At 66.0% G+C, this 26,587-nt stretch overlaps 1 protein-coding gene across 3 annotated transcripts; it reads left to right on the top strand.

Moving 5' to 3' along the window:
* The first annotated feature begins 452 nt into the window (after positions 1-452).
* On the top strand, positions 453-25,425 carry PWWP2B (PWWP domain containing 2B). Of its 3 annotated transcripts, XR_012077715.1 has the most exons (5): positions 453-811; positions 9,502-11,159; positions 11,774-11,861; positions 12,201-12,343; positions 24,783-25,425. XR_012077715.1 is itself a non-coding variant. In XM_072972154.1 (3 exons), the coding sequence occupies exons 1-2, from the start codon at positions 687-689 to the stop codon at positions 11,141-11,143; spliced, it is 1,767 nt and encodes a 588-aa protein (XP_072828255.1). In that variant the 5' UTR covers positions 454-686; the 3' UTR covers positions 11,144-11,159; positions 24,783-25,425. The 3 variants fall into 3 exon arrangements, 2 of the variants coding, with proteins under 2 accessions (XP_072828255.1, XP_072828256.1); XM_072972154.1 differs by lacking the exons at positions 11,774-11,861; positions 12,201-12,343 and having other exon boundaries at positions 454-811; XM_072972155.1 differs by lacking the exons at positions 11,774-11,861; positions 12,201-12,343 and having other exon boundaries at positions 456-811; positions 9,502-10,856.
* The last annotated feature ends 1,162 nt before the right edge of the window (positions 25,426-26,587 follow it).

A 26,587-nucleotide genomic window follows, 5' to 3' on the forward strand; every position in this document is an offset into this window, starting at 1 on the left:
CCAGGAAGGTGCCAGCACAGGGGGGGGGTCGCCAAATGCCCCCCACGCAGCGAGGGCGAGACTGGGCCGCTGCAGCGTGGCCGCCGGTGTCTCCTCGGCGCCCTGCGTCTCCTCGGCCCGGCCTGCCCGCTTCCTGCTCGCGCCGCCGGGACTTCCTCCCCGCAGAGCCCGGGTGGCTACCCGGGCGCCAGACCCGGAGGCGGGGAACCCGGGGGTACGGGGAGTGAGGAAGGGCCCGGGCCAGGGCCAGGACCAGGAGGGGAGCAAGGAAGACACCCTGGGGCCGGGAGGGGCAGGCGCCCCAGCTGGGCCCGGGGCAGGGAGCGAAGGGTCCCTAGAGCAGGGGCTGGGGCAGGTCTCCCGCCGCCCTCCGGCGCCGGCTCTCCAGTCCTTTCCGCGGGCGCTCGCGGCCCGCGTCGCCGGGGGTGGAGCGCAGCCCTGCCCCATCCTGCCCCATCCTGCCCCATCTCGGCGGGGCTCCGCAGTGCGTCTCCACGCCGAGTGTGGAGGCCGCACGGCCCGGCGCGCGTCTGTGGGCGCGGGTGCCCCGCGCGCCCCTCCCCGCGCCCCCGGCCCGCTCGCGGAGGCCGCCCCGAGCGGAGCTTTGTGACGTCAGGCGGCCGGCGGGCGGCGTCACGCGCGGGGCTGACCCGGCGCGGGGCGGGGGCCGGGCCGGGACGCGGAGCATGGAGCCGCGGGCCGGCTGCCGGCTGCCCGTGCGGGTGGAGCAGGTCGTCAACGGCGCGCTGCTGGTCACCGTGAGCTGTGGCGAGCGCAGCTTCGCAGGGATCCTGCTGGACTGCACGAAAAAGTGAGCGGGGGCGGGGGCGCGGGCCCCGGGACACCCCTGGAATCGCCTCGGGACCCCCCCACCCCAAGCTGGCCCAGCGCCGGGACCGGCTCCAGGGCGGGGCGGCGCGGCGCCGGCGCCCGCTTTCGGTTTCCCCGGCCACGGTTTCGGGGTGCGCGAGCGCGGCCGCCACTCGGGGGGCGAAAGTGGTTCTCAAAGTCGTCGCGACTTTTCGGGAGGGGGACTGGGCGGCCGGGCGGGGAGCGGCGGTGGGCGCCAAGCGGGAGCCTGGGCGCTGCGCGTGGAGCCCTAGAGCCCGCGCCCACCGCCGCGCAGCCCCGCTCCCCGAACTCCGCACGTCTGCCATAATTAACGCACTTTTCTTTGTTCAGACGCACTGTTGAATTCGGCTGTCTTCCGAATTGTCATCCGTTGGGAGTGGGGGGGCGGGGAGTGGGTTCAGATGTGCGGCCGCACTTGCCCTGTCAGTTACTCACAAGTGGGGGTGCCGTGCCTAATGTAATGGGGCCCCCAGGCTCCCAGGAGCCAGTCAGGGCTGAGGTTTGGGTTGGTGGAAAGCAGTTGTGTCCAGCGGCTGGGTTTGAAAACACTCTTTCGGGTCGAGGAGTCCCTGGTCCAGCAGGAATGAAAAGAGGCAAGTTGCAGAGCAGAGCCCTGAGCCCTGCCGGAGCTCAGCTTCTCTGGTGGAGGGGTCCCCGGGCTGGCCTGGGGCAAATCCACCCCGAGAGCACCTGTGCGCCGCTGCAGGGAGTCCTGCAGCGGGAAGGAGTCTCCTGGATACAGTGTCACATGGTAGTGAGCTGTCGCCCAGATAAATGATGAGGCATTAATCAGGCACTAATATTCTGGGCTCTGGCTGGGCCTTATTTCACACCCGGAGCAGTAAACGGCTCCCTTTGCAAAGGCCCAACTTTTCCCCTCAGTGGAGCACAGATTCTGTGCTGATGGCACGGACGTGGCAAGAGGACCACCACCTTTTGACAGTCACCCCTCTGGCATTATCTCTTCATTAACTGTGCCAGAGCCATTTACGTACAAGTCATGTGACTTAACATATGGCCTCCCAGGTGACTGTCGCCCTGCTCCGTGCTGGCTACTGCAGAGAGTGCTTGGTGGGACTGAGTGATCCTCGAGGGCTGCCGCATAGCCACCTGGAAGCTGCCCAGCCTGCGCCCTGGGGTGGCTGAGGTTCCCTGTCACTGATGGCACCACTTCCTCCCTCAGGCAGGGCTGCCACCCTGGGCCTGTTCCTGCTCCTGCCTCTGTGCAGGGCTGCACTCCAGCTTTGCCTGCTCGGCCCTGCCTGGCTCTTCCTCCCTAGAGAGGGACACTTGCAAGAGAGGGTCCCCACTCTGTTATTTGGACTCCCTGACTCAGGACAGGGGAGGCTCCGGGGCCGACTTGTGGTTAGGGATGTCTGCAGAGGCTGCAGACTCCCCTCCCTTTCTCTCTGCCTCCAGCCGGGGCTCTGGTTCCTGAGGCCTGTGGATAACCTGGTTTGGCCTTGTGGAGGGAAGCAGGCTCTGCTGGGATCCCAGCAGGGGAACTGGCAGCTGTGGGGCGCGTGGGCGTCAACCCCGCCACGGCCACATTCGGCTGTAACCGGAGCCGCCCACGGAACCAGGAGCTGGGCCACGGTGGGCACAGCTCTGCTCAGCAGCGCCTCTCTCTGACTTGTGTTGCTCCCCCACCCCCATCCCTGCAGAGAATCTGAGGATCAGCCTGGCCCCTCCCAGCTCCTCCAGTTGTCCGAGACTGGCCCTGAAGCTGCCTCCTCTCCCGCCCCTCCTCGCCTCTCCCCTGCTGGTCACCATCAGCTTCGCCGTGATCCCAGTTCTCTACTGTAAATAGTAGGAGCTGCAGTGCTCGAGTTGACAGCCGGCTGGCCGGGCAGGGTTTAGAGGCAGCCTACATCCAGCCCGGGTGTTTCTGGCAGAGAGGATCCGGCCTCCGGCCTCGGGGACCCGGAGCCCACTGCCTTCCTTGGGGCCAGTTTCTCCTCAGGGCGCCCCCGCCCCTACGTGTCTGTGGAGGGTGTGGGCAGTGACAGGCAGGCCAGAGCAGCTGGGAGCTCCGGTCCCACATGCCCGCACACCCCCGGGAGCCTACGGGCCCCACAGCAGTGGGCTGGTGCCAGGTCTGTTCCGGGCAGCAGGCCGCAGCCACCCTGTGCCCGCGATGCAGCAGCCAGGCGTGTGCCAGTGACTCCTGCATCAGCGCTCCTCAAGTGCCTGCGTAGACCTGGGGCCTGGGAGAGCAGACTGGTCCCCGGGGGGCATTCATGCAGGCTCCCGGGTTCTCTCCTGGAGCGGGGCCCAGCAGCCACCCTGCACTGGAGAGGCAGTGCCCCCTCCAGCCCCCACCCCCCACCCCACCGGCTCTCTGGAAGCTCTGTGCTGAGCTTCCATCCTTCCGCAGAGGGAAGAGGAGCTCCTAGAGGCCAGCTCGAGGTCTCAGCAGGTGCATGGAGCTGCTGGGTGGGTGCCCAGGGCCTCCTCCCATCTGAGTCTCCAACCTGCATGAGTGCTGCCTGGCTCCCTCATTCACATACATTCACTGAGCTCCTACTGTGTGTTGCGTGCGGGGAGGTGGCCTAAGTCCTGGGCATTCTTCTGTGGTGGAAGGGTCCTCCTGGCGTCTCCGCAAGGCAGTGATTCCTTCTGACATATAAGGGTGCAGAAGGCCCGTGCCTGCCCTAACCCCGGAGCTCCAGCGCTCCAGGCGAAGGGGCGGGGTGGGTGTGGGCGTGGTTCTCTGGGTGATTTAGGGGTGTGCCTCTGGTTGAGGACCTCTGGTGGGATGACCCTGGCTAGGGCTGGGGGCTTGAAGACAGCAAAGGCTCAGAGTGTTGAAGGGCTGGTCAAACAGACAGTGGGCATGAGGGCCAGCTGCCTGTCAGATCTGGCCAACCTGCAGCTTCTGGCCTTGACCTCCAAGCTGGTGTTTCTCAAACTTCCCCAGTGTGAGTCACCCAGGGCGCCATCACCACGCGAGACTCCTGGGTCCTGCTGCTGGAAGGCTGGGTGCTGCTGGCCTTTGTGGGGCCCCCCCAGACTTCTGGAGACTCAGCCAGCCAAGACTCCCAGCCACAGCCTGGCCCTGGGCGGGAGGGCACCCCTGCACCATCCTGGGTGCACCCTATCCCAGGAGGCTTGGTGCCTGGCAGCCGCTCCTGGGACAATTCACAGGGCCAGTGAGGACGGGACCCGCTGGGCTGCCTGGGCTGCCTGCCCTGCCCTCTGGGAACTAGAGGGACTGAGAGCAAGGTGCTTGGTGCACCATCGGGTGGCTGTGGGCAGGTGCCCCACAAAGGGACCTGGCCGGCGTGGCTGGGTTCTAGGTCTGCTCCAGGGGAAGGGTGGGGGTGTGGGCTGGGAGCCCGGCCTTGTGCTCTGGGGCTGCCTTCGGAGGGCTTGGAGGGGAACGCAGGCATCTGGGTTTTCCTGGGATGATGCCGATGAGTTTTAACCCTTTGCTCCAGGACTCTGGGGGCCACGGCGCCAGCGGAGACCCTGGGCTGATACCTGTTGGGGAGGGGCGGGGCCCCTGTGCAGCCCTGGATGAGGGGCCGCTCTGGTGTCCGGGCTGCAGCCCTCCCTGTGTCCTTGAGCACAGGGGCTTCCAGGCCTGCTGAGGTCCTGCGTGCCTGCCCCGCCTCCCTGGGGCTCCTGCCCTGTGGCTGGCTGGTTGCGGGGCTGTGGGAGAGAGAAACTGCTGTGTATTTTCTAGACTAGCACTGGGGCGTACAGCCCGGCTGCAGGGTGGGCCTTGCCGTCTGGACTCAGGCTTGTCTTGGGGCTGCAGGCTCCTGCCCACATGGGAGCTTCCATGGGCCCCTGGCCCCTGGGACATTTCTGTTCCAGGAGCCACATCTCGCCTCTTTACAGGGCACCAGCGTGGTCTCTCCCCCGGGGAGGGCGAGGAAGGTCCAGGGCAGGCGTGGACCTGGCTAGGGTCAGAGCTGCCATTGGGCACCAAAGGCGCCCTGGCCGGAGCCTGCAGAGCGGGAAGGCCGAGGGGCAGCTGTGAGCTCTGGCAGGCGGCCGGGCTGTGCTGCTGCTGGCCGTGGGCCCACTCAGGCCCGGCTGCTTGGGGATGTGCTAGGCTGCATGCACAAGCGAGCCCCAGAGATGTGGGTGAGCGGGGCTTGGCCACTGGTGTCCCACGGACTGCAGGCCAGGCCGCCCCTCTCTGGGCCCCTGGGGCCGAGCCCCCCCGGCAGAGTGGAAAGTGACCCTGGAGGCTCTGTCTTCTGTCCCTGTGGGGAAATAACTCTGCCTTTGGGCTTGACCCGTGTTCAAGCCTCCTGGCTGAAGCTCCCTGTGAGAACCTGGCATCCCAGGCCCTGCCTTCCCGGCCTCTCCTTAGAGCTCAGGCCGTTTACCCCTCCCCCAGCTCCCCAAGGACGCAACGCAGAGTCAGCCTCAGGGCCCTGGGGTTTTCTGTGAGGAGGTGCTGGCCAGCTGGCTCCTCCTGGGAGTCACCCAGTCCCCGGGGCCCTGCTCCTTCTCCCCACCCTCAGGTAGAGCCCACCTGGGTGGGCCCAGTGCATCCAGACCCTCAGCACAGCAGAGGGCAGGACGGCGGGGGCACCTGGGCCCCTCGCCCTGGGCCTGGCAGGTCATCTCTCTGGCTGCAGGGCCACCCCAGCCCTCTGCCTGCCGAGGCCCTGCAGTGTCCCCTGCAATGCTCTGCTAGGCTGACCGGCCTCCATCCCTGGATGCTGGCCAGTGTGGGCACAGCCTGGCCTCATCTGGACAGGCCACAGAGCCTCAGCGGTGCTACGCCTTGTGCCCGGGGGTCCAGGTACTGCCCCACTGGATCGGGTTGCTGAGGTCCTTCCCAGAGAGACTGGCCTGTGCTGCTGTCCCCGTGCCTGGGGGCAGTGGCGCCGGGACACAGTCATGGACCCCGCCTGTCACCTGCCTGGCTGGGCTCCCTGGTCTCCCCCCACCTCACTGTGCCATCAGAAAAGTGGCAGTGGCGGTGATGGGGGACTTGTGGGGCTATTGACGGGGTGCCTGTTGCATGACCTGCAGCCTGGGAGCCATTGTTTACCTGCCCGGCAGCCATGGGTGGGGCCAGGGCCCTGCGGCCACTCTGGGAAGGAAGTCAGGCTGCCTGCAATGTTGCAGCGGTGGTGCCCCTCCGTGCGGCCACAGCTGCCGTCTGGAAGGACCCCCGCCCAGGCCACAGCCATGGCCCCGTGGGCAGAGGGAGTGTGCACCCCCGGCAGGGACAGGCCTGCTCTCCTGCCCCGGGCACTGCTCACAGCCAGGGCTGCTTCCCAGTTAGACCTACCAGGGCAGGGAGGGGTCGACTGCCAGACCCGGCCCATGTCTGGTGGGCTCAGGCCTGGCGCCCCCAGGGGCCCACAGGTTAGGGCCCTGGCTTAAGTCAAAGCCTGGATCTCCGGCCAAGAGACCCCCTGATGGGTGTATGCAACAAACAGGGGGCAAACACCTCCCCGGCTGGAGCCGAGCTGTGGGGTCTTTGGGGACAGGTGACTTACCCCACCACCCCACCCACCCCGGCTGTGCATGGAGGCCTGCTGAGGGGGGCTCCTGGAGGGAGAATGGGGTTGTGGGGGGCCGGCGGAGGCCTGCCCAGGGGTCCTGCTCCTGAGGTCCTGGAGCCCCAGCTGGCAGGAGGGGCTCTGCAAAGCACAGGCAGGCTGATCTCAGGGCACAGGCCAGGGCATGGTGGGCGGGAGGGAACCCGAGAACGGGATACGGGCAGGGTCCTAGAGGGATGACAGTACAGGGGCCTGGGAAGGTGGGGCAGTGGGCATGCAGATGAAGAGGGGGGATCTCAGAGTGACAGTTCATGGCCTGATGTGTGGGACGCTCTGGTGTGTGTGTATGTACGATAGTGTGTAGGTATATGTGTGTGCATGCATGTGCATACGCACGCACAAGCCTGGGTGTGAGCAGAAGTTTAGTGTGCAGAATGCTCCGTCTGTTCTGAATGCCCACAAGGGGCTTGCTGAAGGGAAGAACCAGGTGCTGATTTCAGTATGGGGTCCAGTCCTGGGACTCAAGTGAGGTTTGGTGACACACCAGCCTGTCATGACCCTGGGTTGGGGCAGGCAGCTATGGGCAGGGCCTTACCTCCCACACCTGGACTCAGGCGGACTTTTCCTGTAAAGAGCTGGACAATGACTATGTTCGGCCTGGTGGCTGCACAGCACCCGTCACAGGCTCAGCAGTGCCGCGGGGCGGCCCGTAGCCCGCACGCCTGGCTGGGTGCTGGTCAGACCTGACTTCAGCGTGGCTGCCTTGGCCGGCGGGCCGTGGGGCGTGGGGTTTGTGCGCCTGTCTCTGCCTGGTGCCCAGCCTAGGGCTGGTGCGGCGGCGGCTGATAGCTGAGGGTGTGGCCTTGGAGCCCCCTTTCCCACCCCTCTTCCGCTGAAAGTCTCTGCCCATCCTGGTGTGGAGGTCACGCGGGCCCACTTCCCAAGGCGCTGCAGGAGCCGGCGCCCGGGCCCAGCGTGCGGCCACCACTTGCAGGGGTGACTGTGGTTGTTGCCGTTTGCCAGCTGGGACACGGAGGCCTGTGGCTGCAGGGGCCCTAGTGGGTGCCAGCCCAGTGGGGATGGCTTGGTCCTCCCAGGGAAGGGGCCCATGGAGAGTCACACGCCCAGCAGGTGATGGGGAGGGGATGTGGGGGAGAACCACCATGACGGGCCCGGGCCCGGAGCAGAATCCCACCTCAGAGGGAGCCAGGTCCCCTGCTGCGGCCCGCGCTGGACGCTTCCCCCAGGCCGGTCCTGCTGCCCCCCGTTTCTGTACCCCGCCCCCGTCTCAGTCACAGGTCACAGGTTGCAGGTCAGCCGTCTGAATGAGCGGCATCCCCTGTGGCCAAGGCCCTGGCTTGCTGGAGCCTCTGGGCGTTGATGAGAACGTGACCTCCTCCACTCCCTGCAGCTCTACCTACCGAGACGTTCGCCTCGGGGGTGGGGTGGGCCTCGAAGAGAAGGAGTCACACTTGACAGGACAAAGGAGAAAATAAAGTTTGATGTGACTTGGGGCTTTTACCAGGGATAGTGAGTCAAAGGGAAGGTGGGTGGTGGTCCCCTGGCGGGGGGCCCCTCCCACGTCGGGCTGCCAGGGACTCAACAACCCTGCGGCCGCTCGCCTGTCCCCCCCGCACGTGGGCCTCCTGCCTGGCTCCGGATCCCCGCTTCTCACGCCACCTGCACCCGCTCCCCCCGGCCGCGTCCCTGGGCCTGGTCTGGAGGGCCAGGGAGCCCTCCCGCCGTGGGTGCCTAGGGGCACCCGCTGGGGACAGGGCTGTCGCGGGTGGTCGGCCCTTCTCAGCGGCCGAGAGCCCTCCGGGGAGCAGCACGTGCCGGGGCCCTCTGGAAACTGAGGCGCAGCAAAGCCCACTGCTGGTTCCACTCTGATTAAATACAAACGGGAGGGAAAGACTGAGGTGCGGCGTTCTACACCTCACCTCGCTCAGCGTGGCTGGAAGTCTGGTTTATGCTTAAAAATGAAAACTGGCAGTTTTTAGCTAAAGCAGTCTTACGAAGTAAGTCGCACGTGTGCGAGGTCACGTGTCGCCGTGGGAAGAGCTGCGGACTCCGGCTTGGCTTCGGTTGTTTGGAGCAGCCTGGCCTCCTGCGGCACCGTGACTGGCTCCGTGACCAGACACGGCTTCCCAGCAGTCACAGCATGTGGTTCTGGGGGCGCCGGTGGCCCTTGACAGGCACTGCCCACCGACTTCCAGCCGCAAACCCCAGATCTGAGTGGAGGCCGCTGGCCCTGCGCTTCCCGCGGAGACGGTCCCGGCTGGGGAGCCCCGGGGGTGCTGGCCGCGCTCAGCCTCGGCTGTGGGCCTCGTGGGAGGCGGGCCCCCTGCCCTCTCTGGCCCCTTCCCCTGGGTCACGTGGCCTTATTGGTGCCACCTGGCACCCTCTGACCTGGGGCTGGGGATCCTGAGGGAAGGGGCTGAGGGTGCCAGGCAGGAGGGGCGGTCCTCGCAGGTCGTGATGGGCAGGGGCGGCCTGGGTGACACCCTTACCTGAGGGCGGTAGAAACAGTTGGGGCCACCTTAGCACTCAGGAGGGAGCAGGTTGTCTCCCGGACCCAGGGCTTTGGTTTGGTGGGCGAGGCTGTCCTCACTGGGCTGTGGCTGTGGCTCTGGGCCTGGCCATGTGTGGTCCCCACCCCCAGACACATGTCTGGTGCCTGGGACCCCAGTCCTGTGGGCTGTCCTGGGCCCTGGGGCTGGGGGTTCTCCCGGGGGCACACTCCTGGGAGTACTTCCCCCAGGGAGGGGGGGAGTGAGCAGACCAGGCCTGTGAGCCGAGACCACTGGCTACAGAGCAGCTGGCCCCCAGTGGGCCGGGTCGGCCCCATGCCAGAACCCCAGCTCCCGTCCCCAGGCTTCCTGGGCCCCTAGGCCAGCGCGGGGCCTCCAGCTTCGAGCCCCTGTTCTCCTTGTCGCCTGGAACTGAGGGGTGGACGCTCAGTGCCAGTGGGAATGGAGAGGTGGCCTCGATGCTACTTGCGTGACCTCGCCGTGTGGGTGCCCCTGTGGTGGGTGCTTGGGGCATCTGCCTCTCTCTGAAGCCTCCAGGTGCTCCACGACAGGACAGACCCCAGGTCCTGCTGGGCCCTCGGGGTGGGGGCTACGTGCGGGGCCCCCACTGCTCTGACTCTGCCTTTCTGTCTCCCCACTGCCAGGTCTGGCCTCTTCGGCCTGCCCCCGGTGGCTGCACTGCCCCAGGCCCAGGACCCCCCTGTCAACGGCTGCCACAGCCTGGCCCCCACGGAGAGGGACATGGAGGCGATGCAGCTGGGGACAGGCCCCGCTCCACCGCCCTGTGGGGACCGGCCCCCTGAGACCACGTGCCCTGAGCCGCCCCCGCCCCTCATGCCACCGCTGCCCACCGGAAGCCTGCCCCCATTCCCGCCCTACTTCGAAGGCGCCCCCTTCCCTCCTCCACTCTGGCTGAGAAACACGTACCGCCAGTGGGTGCCACAGCCGCCCCCCCGGGGCATCAAGAGGACGCGAAGGCGCCTGTCCCGCAACCGTGACCCGGGCCACCTGGCCCTGAGCCCCATCCGCCTGCGGCCACGCCAAATCCTCTGTGAGAAGTGCAAGAGCACCCTGAGCCCCCCAGAGGCCAGCACCGGTCCCCCGGCCGCCCCTCGGCCACGCCGGAGGCTGGGCAGCGGCCCGGGCCCCGACAGGGAGTCCCGCAAGTCCGAGGACCCCGACGGTGGGGGTGATGCCGCGGCTGCTGTGAAGAGGAGCAGGCGGGAGAGACAGGAGGAGGCCAGGGCCCGGGTCCCGCGGAGCCCCGTCATCAAGATCTCCTACAGCACGCCCCAGGGCACTGGCGAGGTGGTGGAGATCCCCTCCCGTGTGCATGGCTCCCTGGAGCCCTTCTGCCCCCCACAGGCCCCGCACGGCGGCGGCCAGGACCCTGAGGTGCCAAGGGACAGGCCACCCAGTGGGGCCCCCGCCTCCATCCCCAAGCTGAAGCTGACTCGGCCTGTGCCCCCCGGCACGGACCCGCTGCCCCCCAGGATCCGCCTGAAGCCTCGCCGCGTGGGGGCCGGTGAGCAGGAGCCCGTCTACAGGGCCGAGCTGGTGGACGAGCTCAAGGGCCCCGGGCGTGGCCCCCGGGCCGGCTCCCCTGCCCCCCTGGCCGCCGGCCCTGCCCACCAGGGGCTGGTGGACTTGTCTTCCGGAAGTTCCGGCGAGGACGACGGCTGCAAGGGGTGCCCCCGGGGCAAGCACGGGCGCCATGGCCTGGCTTTGCTGGCCGCCGGCCCCCCACGAACAGGCTGTGCTGGCGAGTCCGCGTGGAGTGGCGACAGCCTGGACGAGTCCAAATCGTCTGGCTCCGAAGTGGCGTCACCAGACCCGTGTGACCTCTCGTCCGGCGACGGTGTGTCCCTGCCGTCCTCGTCCTCGTCCCAGGATGCACGGCCGACGGTCCCGCCCCTCACGGTCAGGCTGCACACGCAGAGCGTCTCCAAGTGTGTGACCGAGGACGGAAAGACTGTGGCTGTAGGGGACGTCGTGTGGGGTAAGGTTCATGGCTTTCCTTGGTGGCCAGCGCGTGTCCTGGACATCAGTCTTAGCCAGAAGGAGGACGGGGAGCCCTCCTGGCAAGAAGCGAAGGTTTCGTGGTTTGGTTCTCCGACTACATCGTTCTTGTCTATTTCAAAACTCTCCCCTTTCTCTGAATTTTTCAAACTGAGATTTAACCGTAAGAAGAAGGGGATGTATCGGAAAGCTATAACAGAGGCTGCCAACGCCGCGCAGCACGTGGCCCCGGAAATCAGGGAGCTCTTAACCCAGTTTGAAACGTAGCTCGGTTCCCGCCCAGGTGAGTGTGTGCACGGAGGGCGGCCTCTGTCCGGCTGCCCCCGCCATGTCTGCGTCTGGGCTGACCCTCTGCCCTGGGCCTCAGGGAGCTAGGGGCAGGCGAGTGCCCCCGGCCGTCTGGCTCTGACGGGGGTCATCTGGAAAGCCATCCTGCTTGCTGGCTGTGTGGCGCTCTGAAGGCAGGCCAGCCGTCGGTCACTTGTCCAGATAGTGGAGTCCATGTGTGTTTTGCGGCCATTTTTCAAAGGGCCGTCAAAGGTCTCCTTACTCTTCCTCTAGCCTTGTGGAGGAAGGGATGCATTTTAAAGATGGACGTTTTGGTGGAGGGGTGGGAGTGAGCACAGGGCGGGGCTTCCTCTGGTGCTCTCCTCCCAGGCAGGAGCTTGCCCTCCCCAACCCGTCCAGGGGTCTGACTTTGCAGGAAGGGGAGGGTCACTGCGCTGCCTGCCCTCAGATGTAGCTCCTACAGCCCAGCCCTGACCTCCTGGTGCCGGAGTGGGCTCCCCTCGTCAGTGACCCGTGGCTCCTGGACCTCGGTGCCAGGTGCTCCGGACTCCTGGAGGGGCCCTGGGGTCTGTCCCCGGGCCAGTGCCTCGTCCTCCGTCTCTCCCCCAGGAGACCTTTGTGGGCTCCCCGGCACAGGCCTTAGACGGAGCCTCCGTGGGGTTGGAAGCATCACCGTGTGCAGTTGCCGTGTCACCAGGTGGGTTTGGGGCGTCACCACATGGCATGTCTGGTCACCTTGGTGGGTATCAGGAAGCAGCCGAGGGGCTGAGGCCGCCTGCTGTGAGCCCCCCGGGCCCCGAGACGCAGGGAGATGCGGGGCGTGTTCTCCTCTGACGCGGCCCCGGCTCTGGACCCTGGGCAGCAGGGTGTGTGCGGCGGGTCTCTGGCCCTGGCGGCCACTCTTCGCAGGGCTAGCTCCCCCTGACCCTCCCTGGTTGGTTCTGTGCAGGCCGTGGGCTGGGAGGTGCCAGCTGCCGGGGTGGGGTCCCTTGTGGGTGGGGGCTACCCACAGCCTCTCCTGGCTCCGTGCCCACAGACGCAGAGATGGGGGTGCTGTGCACAGAGGACGAGAGCGGTCGTCCACCCCAGCTGGGCCTCTGCCTTCATCTCCCGACCTTCAGGTGACCTTGTCTGGCCTGGCCCGCCTGCCCTCCCACCTGTCCAGTACCAACTGCCCAGGTGACAAGCCGTCAGGCCCGGGCAGGGCTGGGGAGGGGTTTTGTGGGGTGCCTGGAGCCCCTCACTCCTGTGCCAGGTGCAGCCGTCCAGAATTGAGGAAGCTGTGATGAGAGGTGTGGTGGCCCCACACCTGCCTGCTCCTCCCAGGCAGTGTCCGGGGGTCCAGGACCACCACCAGGCCCCCACCAGCCACTCACACTCTGCCGAGTGTCTGGGTGGGGGTCACTGGTGGGGTCACCACCAGGGCTCTTGAGGCCTTGTCCCCTCCCCTTCCTGTGTCACCACCTGAATTGCTCCCAGGTGGTGGGCACAAACTTCTCTCACAGACGAGGCACATCCCTTGTCAGTGTGGACTCTGTACTGGGACGTGGGCCTGCCACTGACCTAGTAGAGTCGAGCCAGCGAGGGTCTCAATCAAGGGCACTCCGTGGGGGGGTGGCCAGCTCACCTGAGCAGGGTGGGGGGACCAGAGGACATCTGTATGCCTTCCCAAGGTGTCTCTGTGCTTGGCCTGGCTAAGGGAGACGCCCTGGCTGCGGCCACACCCTGCTGGCCTGGGGACCACCTTGGGGCCCTGCCTCCCTGCGCCCTTTGCTGCTCCCCGCCCAGCCCCTCTGCTTATGGGGCCCAGCCCACCTTTGGCCTGGCCTGGGGGCTGGCGTGAGGGGTGGGTGGCCCTCCTCGCCCTGTTGTGTGGGGCCTGGGGTGGGCAGGCAGGGAACCCGGAGGCTCAGTCAGGGCTGGCTCTGTTTATCAGGAAGCAGAGGAGGAATCTCACCGGACAGGTTTGCCTGCTGCAGGGCCTGGGCCTCGGACAGGCCCCTTCTGGCTCCTGGGACTTCGCCCAGGCCGCCCCCAGCAGCACGTGGGGCTCGGAGCGCGGGGGCGGGGGCTCCTCGGCGCCAGGACTCGGGGTGGCTCTGTCTGGTGGGCTTTTCGGTTTTGTTTTTGAGGATTAAAGACTGCGCTGAGGTTTGAGCCTGCCAGGCCGTCGATCCGCTGGCGTCAGGGAGCTGGGGTCGCCCACTCTGGGTGGGTCGCTGGTCCCCCAAAGCCAGCCATGCTGTTGGGGGCCGCCCCCCCTGTCTGCCCCTTGAAGACAAAGCTGGGAGCCTCCTTCACTGGGGAAGGTGGGCTTCCCCAGTCGAGCTGAGGGCTGTGGGGCTGGTGCGGGAGGAGGGTCTCGGCAGAGTGTGAGTGGCTGGTGGGGGCCTGGTGGTGGTCCTGGGCCCCTGGGCACTTCCTGGGAGGAGCAGGCAGGTGTGGGGCCACCAGACCCCCAAAGGGAGAGCTGGGGGGCGGACATGGGGCCTGGAGCTTGGGCTGGGAGGCCTACTGGGGAGGGTGGTCCTCCAGGCCCTGCTCACAGGCGGCCCCGGCCTGGCCTGGCTGGCCCTGCAGCCACCTGAGACAGCTGAGGCACTGCCAGGGCACCTCAGGATTTGGGGGTGTCTGTGCCGCCCACAGGTTGTGTTGGGAGAGTCCCAGCAGAGCTGTGGGACCAGGCCCCTTCCAGGGATGTGTGCCCAGCACTCTGTCCCCGAGAGACCCCTCGCCCCCTTTGCAGGGCAGTTGGAGGCTCAGCGGAGAGGTGGGTGCCCACATGGATGTTCTGAGACTCGGGGTGCTGAGAGGGGCCAGTGGGGCCTGGCTGGCTCACCATGGGGGACCTGGGCACCCTCTGGGGGAAGGCCTGGCCTCCAGGAGCAGACACGGGCGCCCACCCCGCCCTGGCCCCAGGGGCTGGCGTCTCTGATCCTGTTTCCCCACCTGCCTCGTGGTGCCAGCGGCACCCGCCTCGGGGTGGGTGGTGAGTGGGCTATTGGCAGCCACCGTCCTGGCTCTGTTTCCTGGACCCCCTCCCCTGTCCCCCGCCGCGGGTCGGTAGGCCCCCACGGGCGCCAGCTGTCAGGGTCACAGGTGGGCCCCCTGGGTGGGAGGGGTCGTGCCCCTGGTTGGCTGGGCAGGTTCCAGAGGCCTGCCGGTCAGAGGTGAGGGCCCTGCAGGAGCCAACTGAACTGGCCTCGTCCTGCAGGTGGGACAGGGACACCCCAAGAGTGCAGGGCCGGCCCCCCCGCCTGACAGTTGATGGTGACTCCTCCCGGGGGTGACGTGAGCCTCAGGGCCTCTTCCTGTCAGACCTGAGGTCACGTCCTTCTTTCCCCAGTCCACCCGCCGAGGGCTGAATGCTCTGCTGCCTGGGGGACAGAGGGTACACAGAATCACTGAGGCCCTCGCCTGGGGGGTTGGGGAGAGAGGCTGGGAGAGGGCTGTGACTCACGGCCCCCAGATCTGTGCGTAGTCACGCACAGGAATGTGCTGCGGGGTCAAGGCCTCTTAGCTGAGTGCCTGGTGAGGAAGCTGATTTGGATTGGGGATCCGGAAAGGCTTCCTGGAGGCGGTGACTCGTAGCCGAGATTAGAATGGTGAGCTATCATGAGCTAATCGGGTGGGGCAAGGGTCCAGGAAAAGGAGCGCTGTGGGCCAGGGCCTGTGGCAGAAAGAGGGCCGGCATCTTCTGAGGGGCCAGGGGTGGAGCCCAGCGTGGGCCTGCTGGGCTGAGGCCTGACTCTGGCCTGACCCAGGCAGTAGGTGTGCACTGGAGACGGGTGGGTGGTCCTGAGGAGGAAAGACCCTGGGCTGCGGGACAGCAGTGTGATGGGGCCTGGAGGCCGGAGGAATCCAAAGAGGACGGAGCTTAAACCCAGACGAGGAGTCAGTCGAGGGCGAGGAGTGAAGGCAGAGCAGCGGGCCAGAGGCCAGTGGGGGTGGGCGGGGCGCTGAGAGCTCTGAGACGTGGGGGCCACCATCCCCTTGCCGTGGCAGGGGTGCTCCCGGTGCTGGCGTCTGAGGTCTGGGTCTCAGCTGAGAGGTGTCTCAGGGTCCAGCCTCACTGGAGAGGTGGGCTGAGCTGTGGGTTTGTGGGACCGCCTAGGAGGACGATGCCTTGTGGGGGTGGGGGGCAGTGCGGGAGGGGGTCCCTTGGAATGGCGGTTCGAGCAGGGAGGCTCAGAGCAGTGGAGAGGCGCATGGAGGTGGCCAGAGGCCTGAGGCCCAGCGGGAGCCCAGGCAGGAGGGCTGGACGGAGGGTGGGCGGCGCTGGCGGGTCCTGTGGAGAGGCGGGCGGACCAAGGACCCCAGGGGAGGTGGTGCGCACACACGGATGGGGCAGGGGATCACCCAGCCTGCGGGCACCACAGCAGAGAGGGCAGGAGGTGACACAGCCATTGGAGGATGGATGGTCATCGGGAGCTCACCCAGAGCCCGCCCTGTAGGAGGTGCAGGGACAGGGGTCCTGGGAGCCCCGACAGCACCTTCCGTGCCACCTCTGGAACCTGGGGTGCCTCCCAGCAGGGAGAGGCCAGAAGGCTGCCCGGTGTCCCAGCCTCTCAGCCCCGGGAATCCACAGGCTCTCCGTGAGCGGGAAGGGCCCAGGGCTGAGGTCCAGCCTCCCGTGGAAGCAAGGCGGCCCCAGCCCCTTCCCTCCCCGCCCGAGTGGCCCGGCTGCTGGCAGGCAGGAGACTTTCAGGGCTCACACAGCAGAGCCGCCCTCGCCGTGAGCAGCTCCGAGCTCCAGGCTTTCTGCTTCACTGAGGGAGGGGCAACCTTGGGCTGAGCCTCCCTGGCCACTGGCACAGATGACCTCGCACTAGGCATCTGGAAGCAATGGAAATGTATTCTCCCGGCTCCTGAGACCAAAGCCCCAGATCAGAGCGCCAGCAGGGCTGTGCACCCCGGAGGCTCCAGGCGAGGGTCCTTCCTGCCTCTTCCAGCTCCCGGGGGCTTTGGAGTTCCTGGGCTTGGAGCCGCGTCCCCCACCTCTGCCCCTGCTGTCCCGTGGCCACCTCTCCAGTGTTGACTCTCTTCTGCCTCCCTCTGATGGCATTTGTGGGCCACCTGCTTAATCCTGCATAATCTGCACATCCCAACGCTCTTAACTGAATCGCACCTGCCACAACTTTCCCACAGAAGGTATCTTCCTGGTCCCAGGGTCGGGCCGTTTGCCCCCTGCCGCCTCCGTTCCCTCAGCAACTCCATTCGGGCGCCGTGCCCGCCTCAGGCCCCCAGCGCCTCCTAGACAGAGGGCCACCTGGGCTCAGGGAGGGGCGCTGGTGGTGAAGTGAGCTGGAGCCTGACCCCCGTCCCAGGAGGACGCGTGCACAGGCTGGGGTCCCGGTGGCGCCAGGGCCACGTCCGACTTTCAGCTTCGTGGTGTGACTGCTCCTGGCGGGTGAAGGCATCAACCCGGAGACCAGCCCGGAAACCAAGCAGTGTTGCCCGGACGGCACTGTGCCTGGCGGCCGGCCCGCGCCCAGGCGGCTGTGAGCGTGGGGCTTGCTGGCCACGGAGGTGGAGGCAGCCGGATCCGGGCTCCAGGCTCTGACTTTCCTGGTGTGTTTCTTCCCTTTAGAACAGGATCCTTGAGCTGATGCCCCAAACCGGCTTTGTCTCTTCCAACTCTAAATAAAAACGTGCTTCTGCTTCTAAAGACGGGCTTTTCAACTGGCTTCCCGCGTTGCTCGCAGGGAATTCAGGTCCTCTGGGAAGGTGCTAATTATTTTGTTCCAGAGGAAACTAAGGCCTGTAATTCTGAGCCTGCTGCGGGGGCTCAGGCCCTACCTCTCACTCCCGGGGCCGTCCCTGCGGCCGCCCCAGGTGGGTGTGGGCGGCGAGGTGGGAGCAGGACACAGCGCAGGGACACAGGGCTGGGTGTCCCCAGTGGCTCTCCTGGGGTCCGTGCCAGGGTGCAGGACTTCTCCCAGCCTGGGGGAGGGCTGCGGGCGTCCGTGCCTGTCTGTGCCTCCGTGGCCAACTGCAGCCCCTCCTGCTGGCGAGACGCGTTAAAGTCAGGGAAGAGCCTGCTTAGCCAGAGAGCCCCTCAAGCCTCCCGCCAGCTCCAAATCCCCGTCCCTGACCCCATCCTGCTTCTGCACTCTTGGACAGGGCACCCGCCCAGGGTCAGGGCCCCAGGGCGCACGGGAGGGTCCCCAGCTCTGCAGTCCTGCGTCCTCGGATGTGGGGGGGACCCCTCCACAGAGACAGTGGTCCCTCAGCTGCCCTTGGGGGGCCCTTCTCTCCCGGCGACCTACTCTGCTCCTTAGAAATCCTGCAGCTACTCTGGCCGCTTGTAGATGTGGCCTTACAGGAAAGAAGGACAGGTGTCCGAGTGGGTTCCCAACACCCGGAGTGGCCAGGGCGTGCCTCGTAAAGCGTAGCTGACCCCGTTCATCTGTGCGAATGTCCTTTGTGATGCTCAGGTTGCCCCTCCTTTGGCCGGCAGGCTCATGGCGCCTCAGTCCTCAGGCCGCAGAAGTCCCTGGCCGCCGCCCTGCTTTCCGCCAGGACTGGGGTTCCAGCTGCCGTGGGCACTTCTGGCCCAGGCCCGGGGTCAGCCGTTTCCCAGGCGTGCTGGGCCCCCACAGGGGGGACGCCTGCTACTCTGGGGCTCACTGTTTGCAGGTCGGCTCTTCACACTCTGGAATTTCTGTTTTAAGAGAAAGGAGCTCAGGGCTTCACACTGATTTTTCTGATTCAGGTTTTTTTACCTCAACTTTCATATTTGTGTCTCTATTCTCTGATGCTGAAAATCTGGGTTCTTAGTGACATTAACACAATTACTAACTTCACACGTAAGAGCCGATAAATGTCAGGCATTTTATATATAGAATATACCACACGCGTAATCATTCCAGGTAGTGATGCCACCGGTGTGCCGTGGGCAGTTGGCGGGGAGACGCCCGCTCTCCGTGCAGCCTTTCCAGCCTGGGCCCGCCCTTCCGGTCCACAGCCAGCGCCTCTCTCGGCGCTGCACGACCTCACGCACCGCTGGGGTCATTGATTTCATTTTCTTTCCAATCTAGAGATTCCTTTACATTGTGATTTGTGTTGCGTGATTCCGCGCACGTTTCCGAGGGTCCCAGGTCGATTGTGTGCCGCGTCCGGCTCCTGCACGCCGAGCTCCCGGCACAGGCTGCCTTCCCGCTGTGTTTGCGACACAGGCAGACACACGAGCGCCCGCCCCCAGGTTCAGGGCCAGCTCTCGCCCGGCCCGGCCTTGGCTCCGTGTGCCAGAGGGGCAGTGCCCACCCGCTCTGTGCCCGCCAGCCGCGCCGCCTCGGGGGTGGTCTCCCGGAGCACCCTGTGCACGGCCGCGTCCGCGTGTTCTCCATCCTGGCTCCTTCACAACCCGCTCCTTTGTTCTCTGTTGCTCTGTTTGGGGTCCTCTTTGAGGAAGTAAGTCCCTGTGCACTCAGACCCATGTGCTGCCCGGCCTGCGGTAACGCAGGTGGAGGCCTGGCCTACGGGGGCCCGGGCCAGGTCAGGGTGCTGGGCGCCGCCCCTCCCCGGCAGGAGCACACACCCTGCCTGGTTCGGGTTCATGGTGCTCCACACACCGGGCCACGTTGCCAGGAGGGGACTGTGGCGCAGGGTTTCCTCCCAGGCCAGGCTGTCCCCTGTGCAGCCGGTAGCCCCTGGCCTTGGAGAAGCCAAGCTGGATGCCTGGCACCTGTCCACCCGCTTCCCAGCTGTGGAGGACAGGACCTGTGGGGACAGTCAGGCCCCAGGCAAGTTGGCATCTGCCCTGTAGTGTCTCTGGGTTAAGAGTCCTGAGCTGGATGGAGGCTTCCACCCCTGGGTCTACACAGCAGATCTGGATGGAGTGGGTAGTGCCGTCTGGAAGACGGCGCTGCCTCGGCCTCTGGACCAGGAGGTTGGGCACGTGTCGACCCTCCACGTGTCCTGGGAAACCACACCAACAGCCTTCCAAGGCTCCATCCTGGAGGAGCTGGCATTCCTGGGACTTGTCCCCTCCCCTGTGACTGGGCCGGAGTCTCACCAGACCTGGTGCAGCCTGGGTGTGGCTCAAGGCACCACAGGACCAAGCAGGTGACTGGGGAGGCGGGTGCTTGGGGGCCCCGGCCGTCGCCTGGCTGGGTCGAGGCTGTGCTCTGGCTTGCCCCGAGAGCCATGCTGGAGCTGCAGAGCCAGGTGGCCGGGCCCTGCGTGCTGGCTCGTGGACGGCCGTGTGCCTGCAGGGCTCTGGGGCTGGACATGGAGTCCCCACCCAGGCCACGGGTGGCCTTTGCATGGCAGGGCTGTTGGTGGACGCCTGTGGAAGGCTGGGTCGTAGGGGGGTCTCCCTGGCTGCCGGGGGCCTCGCGCCAGCTCTCTGCCCGAGGATGTGACATCAGTGATGCCAGGCCACGGCCACCTTCCTCTGCTTCCTTTTTTGTGACGCTTGATGGTTCTCACTGCCAACTGTGGCCGCTTCATCTCTGCTCGTGAACCACACTGACGTCACCAGTTTCGGGGGGGCTGTGGTGAGGGAAAGGCCTTGTGGGTCTGGTCTTGTGCGGAGAGCAGCAGGCCTCCCTGTCTCGCGGGGCCCAGGCACTGGAGGCACCACCGTCCTTCCTGCCCGGAGGTGCCCGTGGCCCAGCCCCGTTGTGGGGGAGGGGCCCCTCCCAATGCCCCGTCTCCTCGACCAGCCCCCACCTCCCCCATGAGGAAGCGAGCCCAGGGTGCCTGGTCAGTCCAACCCTGTCAGGCATGGCCTGGGGGTCGCTTCCCAAGCCCACAGCACCTTCGTGGGGAGATCCAGCTCTGATTTTGCGGACGAGATGCATCAGCGTGGCACCCGTGCCAGAGGCCCCCTCCTGTGGTGCCTGGAAGCTTCCCATTACACTGCGGCAGGGGCAGTGGGGACCGCAGACAGCGGGGAGTCTCATTCAGTACAGGTGTGTTTGCTTCCAGTTCTAGGAGGCCTGTGGCTCCAGCATCATGGCTCCGTCCCCAGACCTCTGTGTTCCAGGGCAGCTATGGGGCCACATGGCCCTGTCCCTTCCAGTCAGGGCTGGGGGTGGCCCTGGTCACTGGGGTGCCAGCGACTTGGGCCGGGCAGGGCGACCTTGGCTGACCCTTACTGCAGGGCTCCTGGTGGTGGTCTCGGGGCCCAGCAGGGGACACTGCTGGAGAGGGACGCAGCTCCCCTGAGATCAGCCTGGGTCAGCGAATGGCAGACAGGGAGGAGAGCCATCAGCGCACTGCAGGGGGAGGGTGGTGTGGTGTCCACCTCTGGGGACATGACAGGGCGGTAGGGCCCCCAGCCAGGACTGGGCTGAACAGCACTGGATGCCTCCCTGGGAGGGACATGGCTGAGGAGGGGCGGGGAGCCTTGCTGGGCGGTGGAGTTGGTCCCCGGCCAGGGGGGGTGTCTTCCTGCCCGGGAACCCCCGGGAAAGACGCGCTCTTCTCTAGACGACTGCCAGCCGCATCTCTGCGGTGATCTTGTGTCTTTTCTGTCGTTTCTAATTGGGGTTGGGGGGGCAGCAGGGCTGGGGCGCTCTGTGGGGCTGCCCAGGTGGTCGTGGTGAGGGACTGGGACCATGGCCTGAGGGAGGGTCCCCTGGAACATCCCATAATTAAAGAGGGGTGGGGGTGGGAGGAGAGAAGTGAGGCGGGCAGAGGTCCCATCTCATCCTCGGGGACTTTTCCCTGAGCTGCTCCGTTAAGAGGAAAGTACAGGGAAGTTCTGCGTTTGTCTCCAGGTTTGTGAGAACACCACGGAGGCCTAGGCCGGCGGGAGGGCAGGCGAGGTGGACAGACGTGTCCCCCGCGGGCGGGAGAGGCCTGTGCGGGTGTTTTCTTAAGGAGGACCGAGGCCCATCTCCAAAGGAGGGGCTTGGACAGCTCACTCATCCGCACACCCTGTGTGCCTGCCGCGATACGTGGTTGGCTGGGATTTGAGCCCCTTCAGACCCCGAGACAACCGATTCCAGGAGGTGTTTGAGTCTCCGGTGCGGCTGAGCCCAGCCCGCGCTGGCGGCTCTGCTGGTGGTCTCCGCAGACCCCGGCGGCCCCCCTCCCCGGGCCACGCGTGGGCTCCTGGTGATTGCGGAGGTTTGAGAGGGACCCCCTGCGGGGCTGAGACCCCTGCCCGGCGTGGCGGTCGCCCGGCTGGGGTCTGTGCTCTCGCAGCTGCCTCCCTCTCTGGGAGAAGGAACGGGCAGACGTGTGGACAGGCTGCGAGCCTGGCGACTACAGCCCATCTTGCTGTTCAGGGCCTGTGGCGCTGGACCGAGGGGGTGGAGCCTTGTGATTTGGAGACATGGCCACTGGCTCTGGTGCGGGACTCCCATGGGTGCCCCTGGCAGTCTGGGCCGGGCGGGTACCCCGCCGGGCTCCGTGGGGGGATGTGTGGGTGCTGCAGGGGTGGAGCCCCCAGGGCTTCCCGAGGAAGAGGCTCCTCGCCTGTGGGACCCTGTGTTCTCTCGGCCTCTCACCTGCACCGCCTCCTCCGAGCTCCCTGACCCCGAGTCTTGGGGAGTCGCGGTCCTGTGCCCGACTCTGGGCACCCAAAGGAGGACACACGCGCACCCCCCCCACGTGTGTGCGTGCACTCGGCCCCGGCCCCCACGGCTGCGGTCACCGCTGCCCTCCCGCGGTCCGCGCCCTCCACCACCCGTCCCTCTCCTGCGGCCTCTGGCCGGGGGACTCGGGGGTGGGAGGGTCCAACAGCCAGCGCAGGCAGCGAGGCTGTGGCCTGGTGTCTGGCCTGTTCTGGGGCATCTGCTGGGAGGGACGCTCAGGGTCTGGAAGGGCCCGTCCCCAGGGCTGGCATTTGGGGGTGACATTTGGCGGCTCAAACAATCAGTTTGGGAGGAGGCAGTAGGGAATTCCAGAGCAAGGTCAGGATTATGTTTATGGTTTTGGTCTTTCTTTGCCAAGGGCCCAGGGAAACCTGCTGCCGGCAGACACGGCAGAGCCCCTCCCAGGGCCGAGCGTGTGCCCGGCCCCAGCAGTGGCCAGATGGGCTGTGGGCCACCCCATCCTGGCGCTGACCAGCAAGACAGACTCGGACAGCTGTCTGTGCTAGACCCCGAGTTGGGGGCCCCAGACTGGGGGGTCTGATCCTCAGGTCAGGGTTCTGGGTCCCAAGTCAGGGATCTGGGTCCTGGGTGAAGGTTCTGGGCCCCAGGTCAGGGTGTGGCTTTGTGTACGTCACACCCAGGTGTGCCCTGAGCCTGGAAGCTGGCCCCCTGGGTGGACGGGTCTCCTTAGCAGGACCTTGGTGCTACACTCAGGACTCAGAGGTTTTTCCCATGTTGGCTCGAGGGTCCTGCCCTGGCCATGTACCTGGCATCCCTCTGGAGGCAGCTTCGGAGCCCCTAGCCCTCCCCATCCGATGCCAGGCGGCTTCACTGGACGGGCCTGGGGGCCATGACCAAGCCCAGGGCAGTGGGGAGGCACGGGGTGCTGGAGCGGGGTCCCTCCTGCACACCCCGGGTCAGGCTCCTGTTCGTGGCCGGCAGCTTTCCCCGCAGCCCTGGGGCGACAGCAGAGGACACAGGTGGAGCCCGACGGTGGGCTGTGGCCGGACAAGTGTCCGGTGCTCCTTTCCTGCTCATTGGACCCCCAGCCACTCTGGAGGAGGAGCACAGTGGCAGGTCCCCTTTCACACCTCCCGGCCAGGTGCGCGGCCGGCGGGGTCATTGCCCTCCGACCGCGAAAGTTGCCGTGCGGAGCTGGGAGCAGTGACGGTGGCAGGAGGTGACAGAGGCCTGGACAGTGGCAGAGGTTTGGGTTTCTCAGTGCGGAAATCTCCTGGATTTTGTATTTTAAACAAAAGTGGAAGAAGGCTTTGATTCCTGTCCCACGTCACAGTAAGACGTCCTGAGCGCGACTTCTTTCCACTGGGTTTTTATTTGCAGCGACGTGACCCGCGCTGGGGCTTTGCAGGTCCGCACGTAAGTCTACGCGTGTATGAAGGCGCTTGTCTGTTTCCTGCACTTACCCTGCGGTTTCTTGTTTCATGATTTCTCAGTGTAAACGTTCTTTATAGGCTTTTTCCTGTGGAAAGTGAAGATTTTGCCACCTCATAATCCCCTATGCTCCTGCCACATGTGCCCCCAGGCGTAATTTTTGGCTAAATCAAGATTCAGCGTTGATATTTAAAATTGCAGCTTGTCCATGTAAAGAACTGTGAAGATACTTTATCTGTGTTCAACTCTGTTCTCTGCAGACTCGAATTTGCCTCATTTGGGGTAGTTTTTATATTATCACCATCCGTCCGCAGGTTTCTGAGAGAAATCGGAACCTCTCAGTGCCTTCAGACACATTAGAGGTTTGTTTCAGTTGCGGTCACTCTGTGAACGAGCTCCCCAAAGCACAGTGGCTACAAACCCCGCTGGGCGGGCATTCTTGTGATTCTGTGCCCCTGGGCAGCGGAGTCCACAGGCTGAGCGTTCTGAGAGGCTCACCTGGGTGGCCAGCCCCCCCCGCGTGTGCACACACCCTCAGACACACACACATGCACAGACACACAGACACACAGACAGACGTACACACACCCCCGGGGCCCTCCGTGGGGCTGGCTGGGCTCCCTCCCAGCATGGTGGTCTCAGGCCATCCGGGGTTTTGTCACCGTGGCTCACGGCTTCCGAGTGGACGCTGCCACTGTCCCCCGGTCTGGGCCAGGAACCGCCTGCATCACTCCCACTTCCTGAGATGGCGCACGTCACAGAGGGCCACCCCTTCCAGGATCTGTGGCTGGCAGCCCTCTGTGGGCGCCCCCGTTCTTGGGGCCACTCTGCCCAGCAGGACGTTAAGCCCCTGGACACCTGGCCTCTCCCTTCTGCCTTCCGGGCTCCCTCCTCCGAGAGCCTTCCGTGACCAGCAGAGAGGAGGGTGGGGGGTTCTGGTGGAGAACGCTCCCCCTGGCTGGGTGGACTTAGGTAGCCTCCCCTCCCTGGAAGCCCCTGCCTCCTTTAGGGAGGGGCTGGCCCTGAGACGCTGGGCTGAGGCGTCCACTGTCCCTGCGGCCAGCTCTCCCGGCTCAGGGACAGCCGTCGGAGACTTGGTAGACTCATGGCAAGTCAGGACATCTCAGGAAGCAGGGCTGAAGCCACGGCTCCCCACCAACCTGGAGAAGGATCTGTCCCCCTGACCCTCAGAGGTTCTCCTAAACCAGGAGGGCACCTCTGGTGGGTGGGGGCTCCCTGCTGGGGGCATGTGTCTCTCGGGTGTCGATCACACCCTGACGGCCCCACATTTGGTTCTTCTGAGCCTTGAGCCTGGGGCCCGTGCACGGCCATTAGCTCCCCAAGGCCCTGTTGTAAGTGGCTGGGAGGACTCAGACGGCCTCCCTCTGCCTTCTATGTGCCCGGCCCTGGGGCTGCAGGGCCAGCCTTCCCTGGGCAGGTCAGGGCCCCGGGTAGGTGGGGTACGGGCACGGGGTAGCAGATGCAGGGGTCAGGGGGCACCGAGGGAGGTGGGACTCCCAAGATGGCGAGGGCCGGCAAGAGTTTGAAGAGTTGGGGGTCTCTGGACCTGAGGGAGAGGGCGCAGGTGGGGGCTCTGGCCTGATGCTGGGACCCGAGGGGCCTGCCGCCCTGCACTCGACCCTGAGGTAACCTCTGCCCCTTTCTGCTTCCCCCAGGTCACCGACGATGAGGGCACGGCTCTTCTCCTGCAGCTTCTGAGTTGGGGGGCGCCCTCCGCACCCCTGTGCTGTCCAAGGACCCTGCGCGCCTCCTGGCCAGCTGCGAGCAGGAACGCGGGCCGGGGGGTCAGCCTGCTCCTGGCCTCCCAGGGAGGAGCAGGCTGTCTGGCCACGAGGGCAGAGCCCGCAGCACAGAGGCTCCTCTCCGCCGAACGTATTTATTCCTGAGACTCAGACTTTAGCTTTATCTGGTTGGTGAAGGACCAGGGGCCCAGCAGTGAGGGTGGCCCGCCGGGTCAGGGTGCCGTCTGGGAGCGCTCCCCTCCCTGCGGACTTCAGGGTCCTTCCTCCCAAGCCCCCGGGCGGCGTGGTCTGTGCTCCCGAGAACCAGGACCCGCCTGCGCCGCCCCCTCCTTGGCCGCCCAGAGCGCGGCCCCAGCGGGCGCCCGGCGCTGGCCTCGGCCTCCGGGCCCAGACGCCGTGGGCGCTGCCTGTCCTGTGCGGAGGTGACGAGGGCTGTCACTTTGAAATCAGACTTCAGCGTTAAGAGGACAAACCCTTGCCTGTTGTTTGTAAGAGTGCGTCCGCTCCCCTTTTTGTCACTTTAAAGACCAAAAAGAAGAAAGAAAGAAAAAGAAAAGGAGCCTGCTTTTTCTGTGTTTAAACGTGAGCCCAGAGGCGGGTGCTGATGCTGCCCCACCCGGCTCGGCGCCCTGAGGGCCCAACAGCCTGGGCGGCGGCGGCCCTGAGCGGCCGGCTGCTGCGGCCTCCTTCCTGGCGAGGTGGCGCTGTTCTCGGCGCTCCTCCCGGGAGGGCACTGGGCCCAGCCCCGTCCCGCCTCCCTCACGACTTTGCTGCGCAGGGCAGCCGCTCAGGGGCCCGGAGAGCTCTCTTCTCGTTTCTCCCTGTGACCCCTCGGGCCCCCGTACCCCTGGTCTGCTCATTTGGAGCCGAGGGCCATCCTAGGCCGGACAGCGGGGCCTTGGCCTGTCCCGGCTTTGCTAGGATGTTCCTGCTGTGAGAGCTTTGCCACCCTGGCTGGGACTGCTCCCGGCCAGGCCGGTGGGGCCTCCCCAGGACAGAAGGGGCTGGGGCCCTCCCTCGCGGTGCCTGTGGTTCCGGGCCTGACCCTCCGGGGGTGTGGGCAGTGGGAGGACGTGGTTTTCAGACATTTGTAGCGGCAGAGACTTTTTCTCAGACAAAACCTTTGGGGTTCTCACTGCGGACCTGCAAGTCACCACAGTGCCCAGCCTCACAGCCGGGGCGATGGGAGGCGCGTCCCAGCTGGTGGCCCCTGAGCTGGGCCTGCGGGGTTTAAAGGGTGGTGTGGCCCCCCTGCTATGCCAGGGGCTGGTTGGGGCCTTCCTTTTTCTGGAAGGTTTTTTTTCCCCTCTGGTTATAAAACAACCCCTGTTGGTGGTAGAAAATTAGTAATGTAAAGCCGAAAAGAAAAGAGAAACGCCCTGGCCCCAACCCCGGGGACTCCTCTGGGCCTTAGACCGTGCGCGCCCTGCCTTCCTGACCTCAGGCCGCCCGGGCAGCTCTGCCCAATTCGCCTTCCCAAGCTGCGTGTCCTGGGACCCCACCCTGCCCCTTTCCCACCCTGGGCCTGGGGCGTCTCCGGGAGGAGCTGTCAGTGGTCTGGGACTGGGGCTGAAGGCAGCCTCTGTTGGGCTCTGTCCCCCTACCCCGTCCCCCCTCCCGCATCCATAGGCTCCCACAGAGAAGGGAGCTGGCTTCTGCCTGGCCATCATCCCTGGCCATCATCGGCTGAGGTAAGAAATGACTGTGGAGGAGACAGG

The sequence above is a fragment of the Vicugna pacos genome, chromosome 11 (assembly GCF_048564905.1).
Source record: "Vicugna pacos chromosome 11, VicPac4, whole genome shotgun sequence".
NCBI classification, from domain to species: domain Eukaryota; kingdom Metazoa; phylum Chordata; class Mammalia; order Artiodactyla; family Camelidae; genus Vicugna; species Vicugna pacos.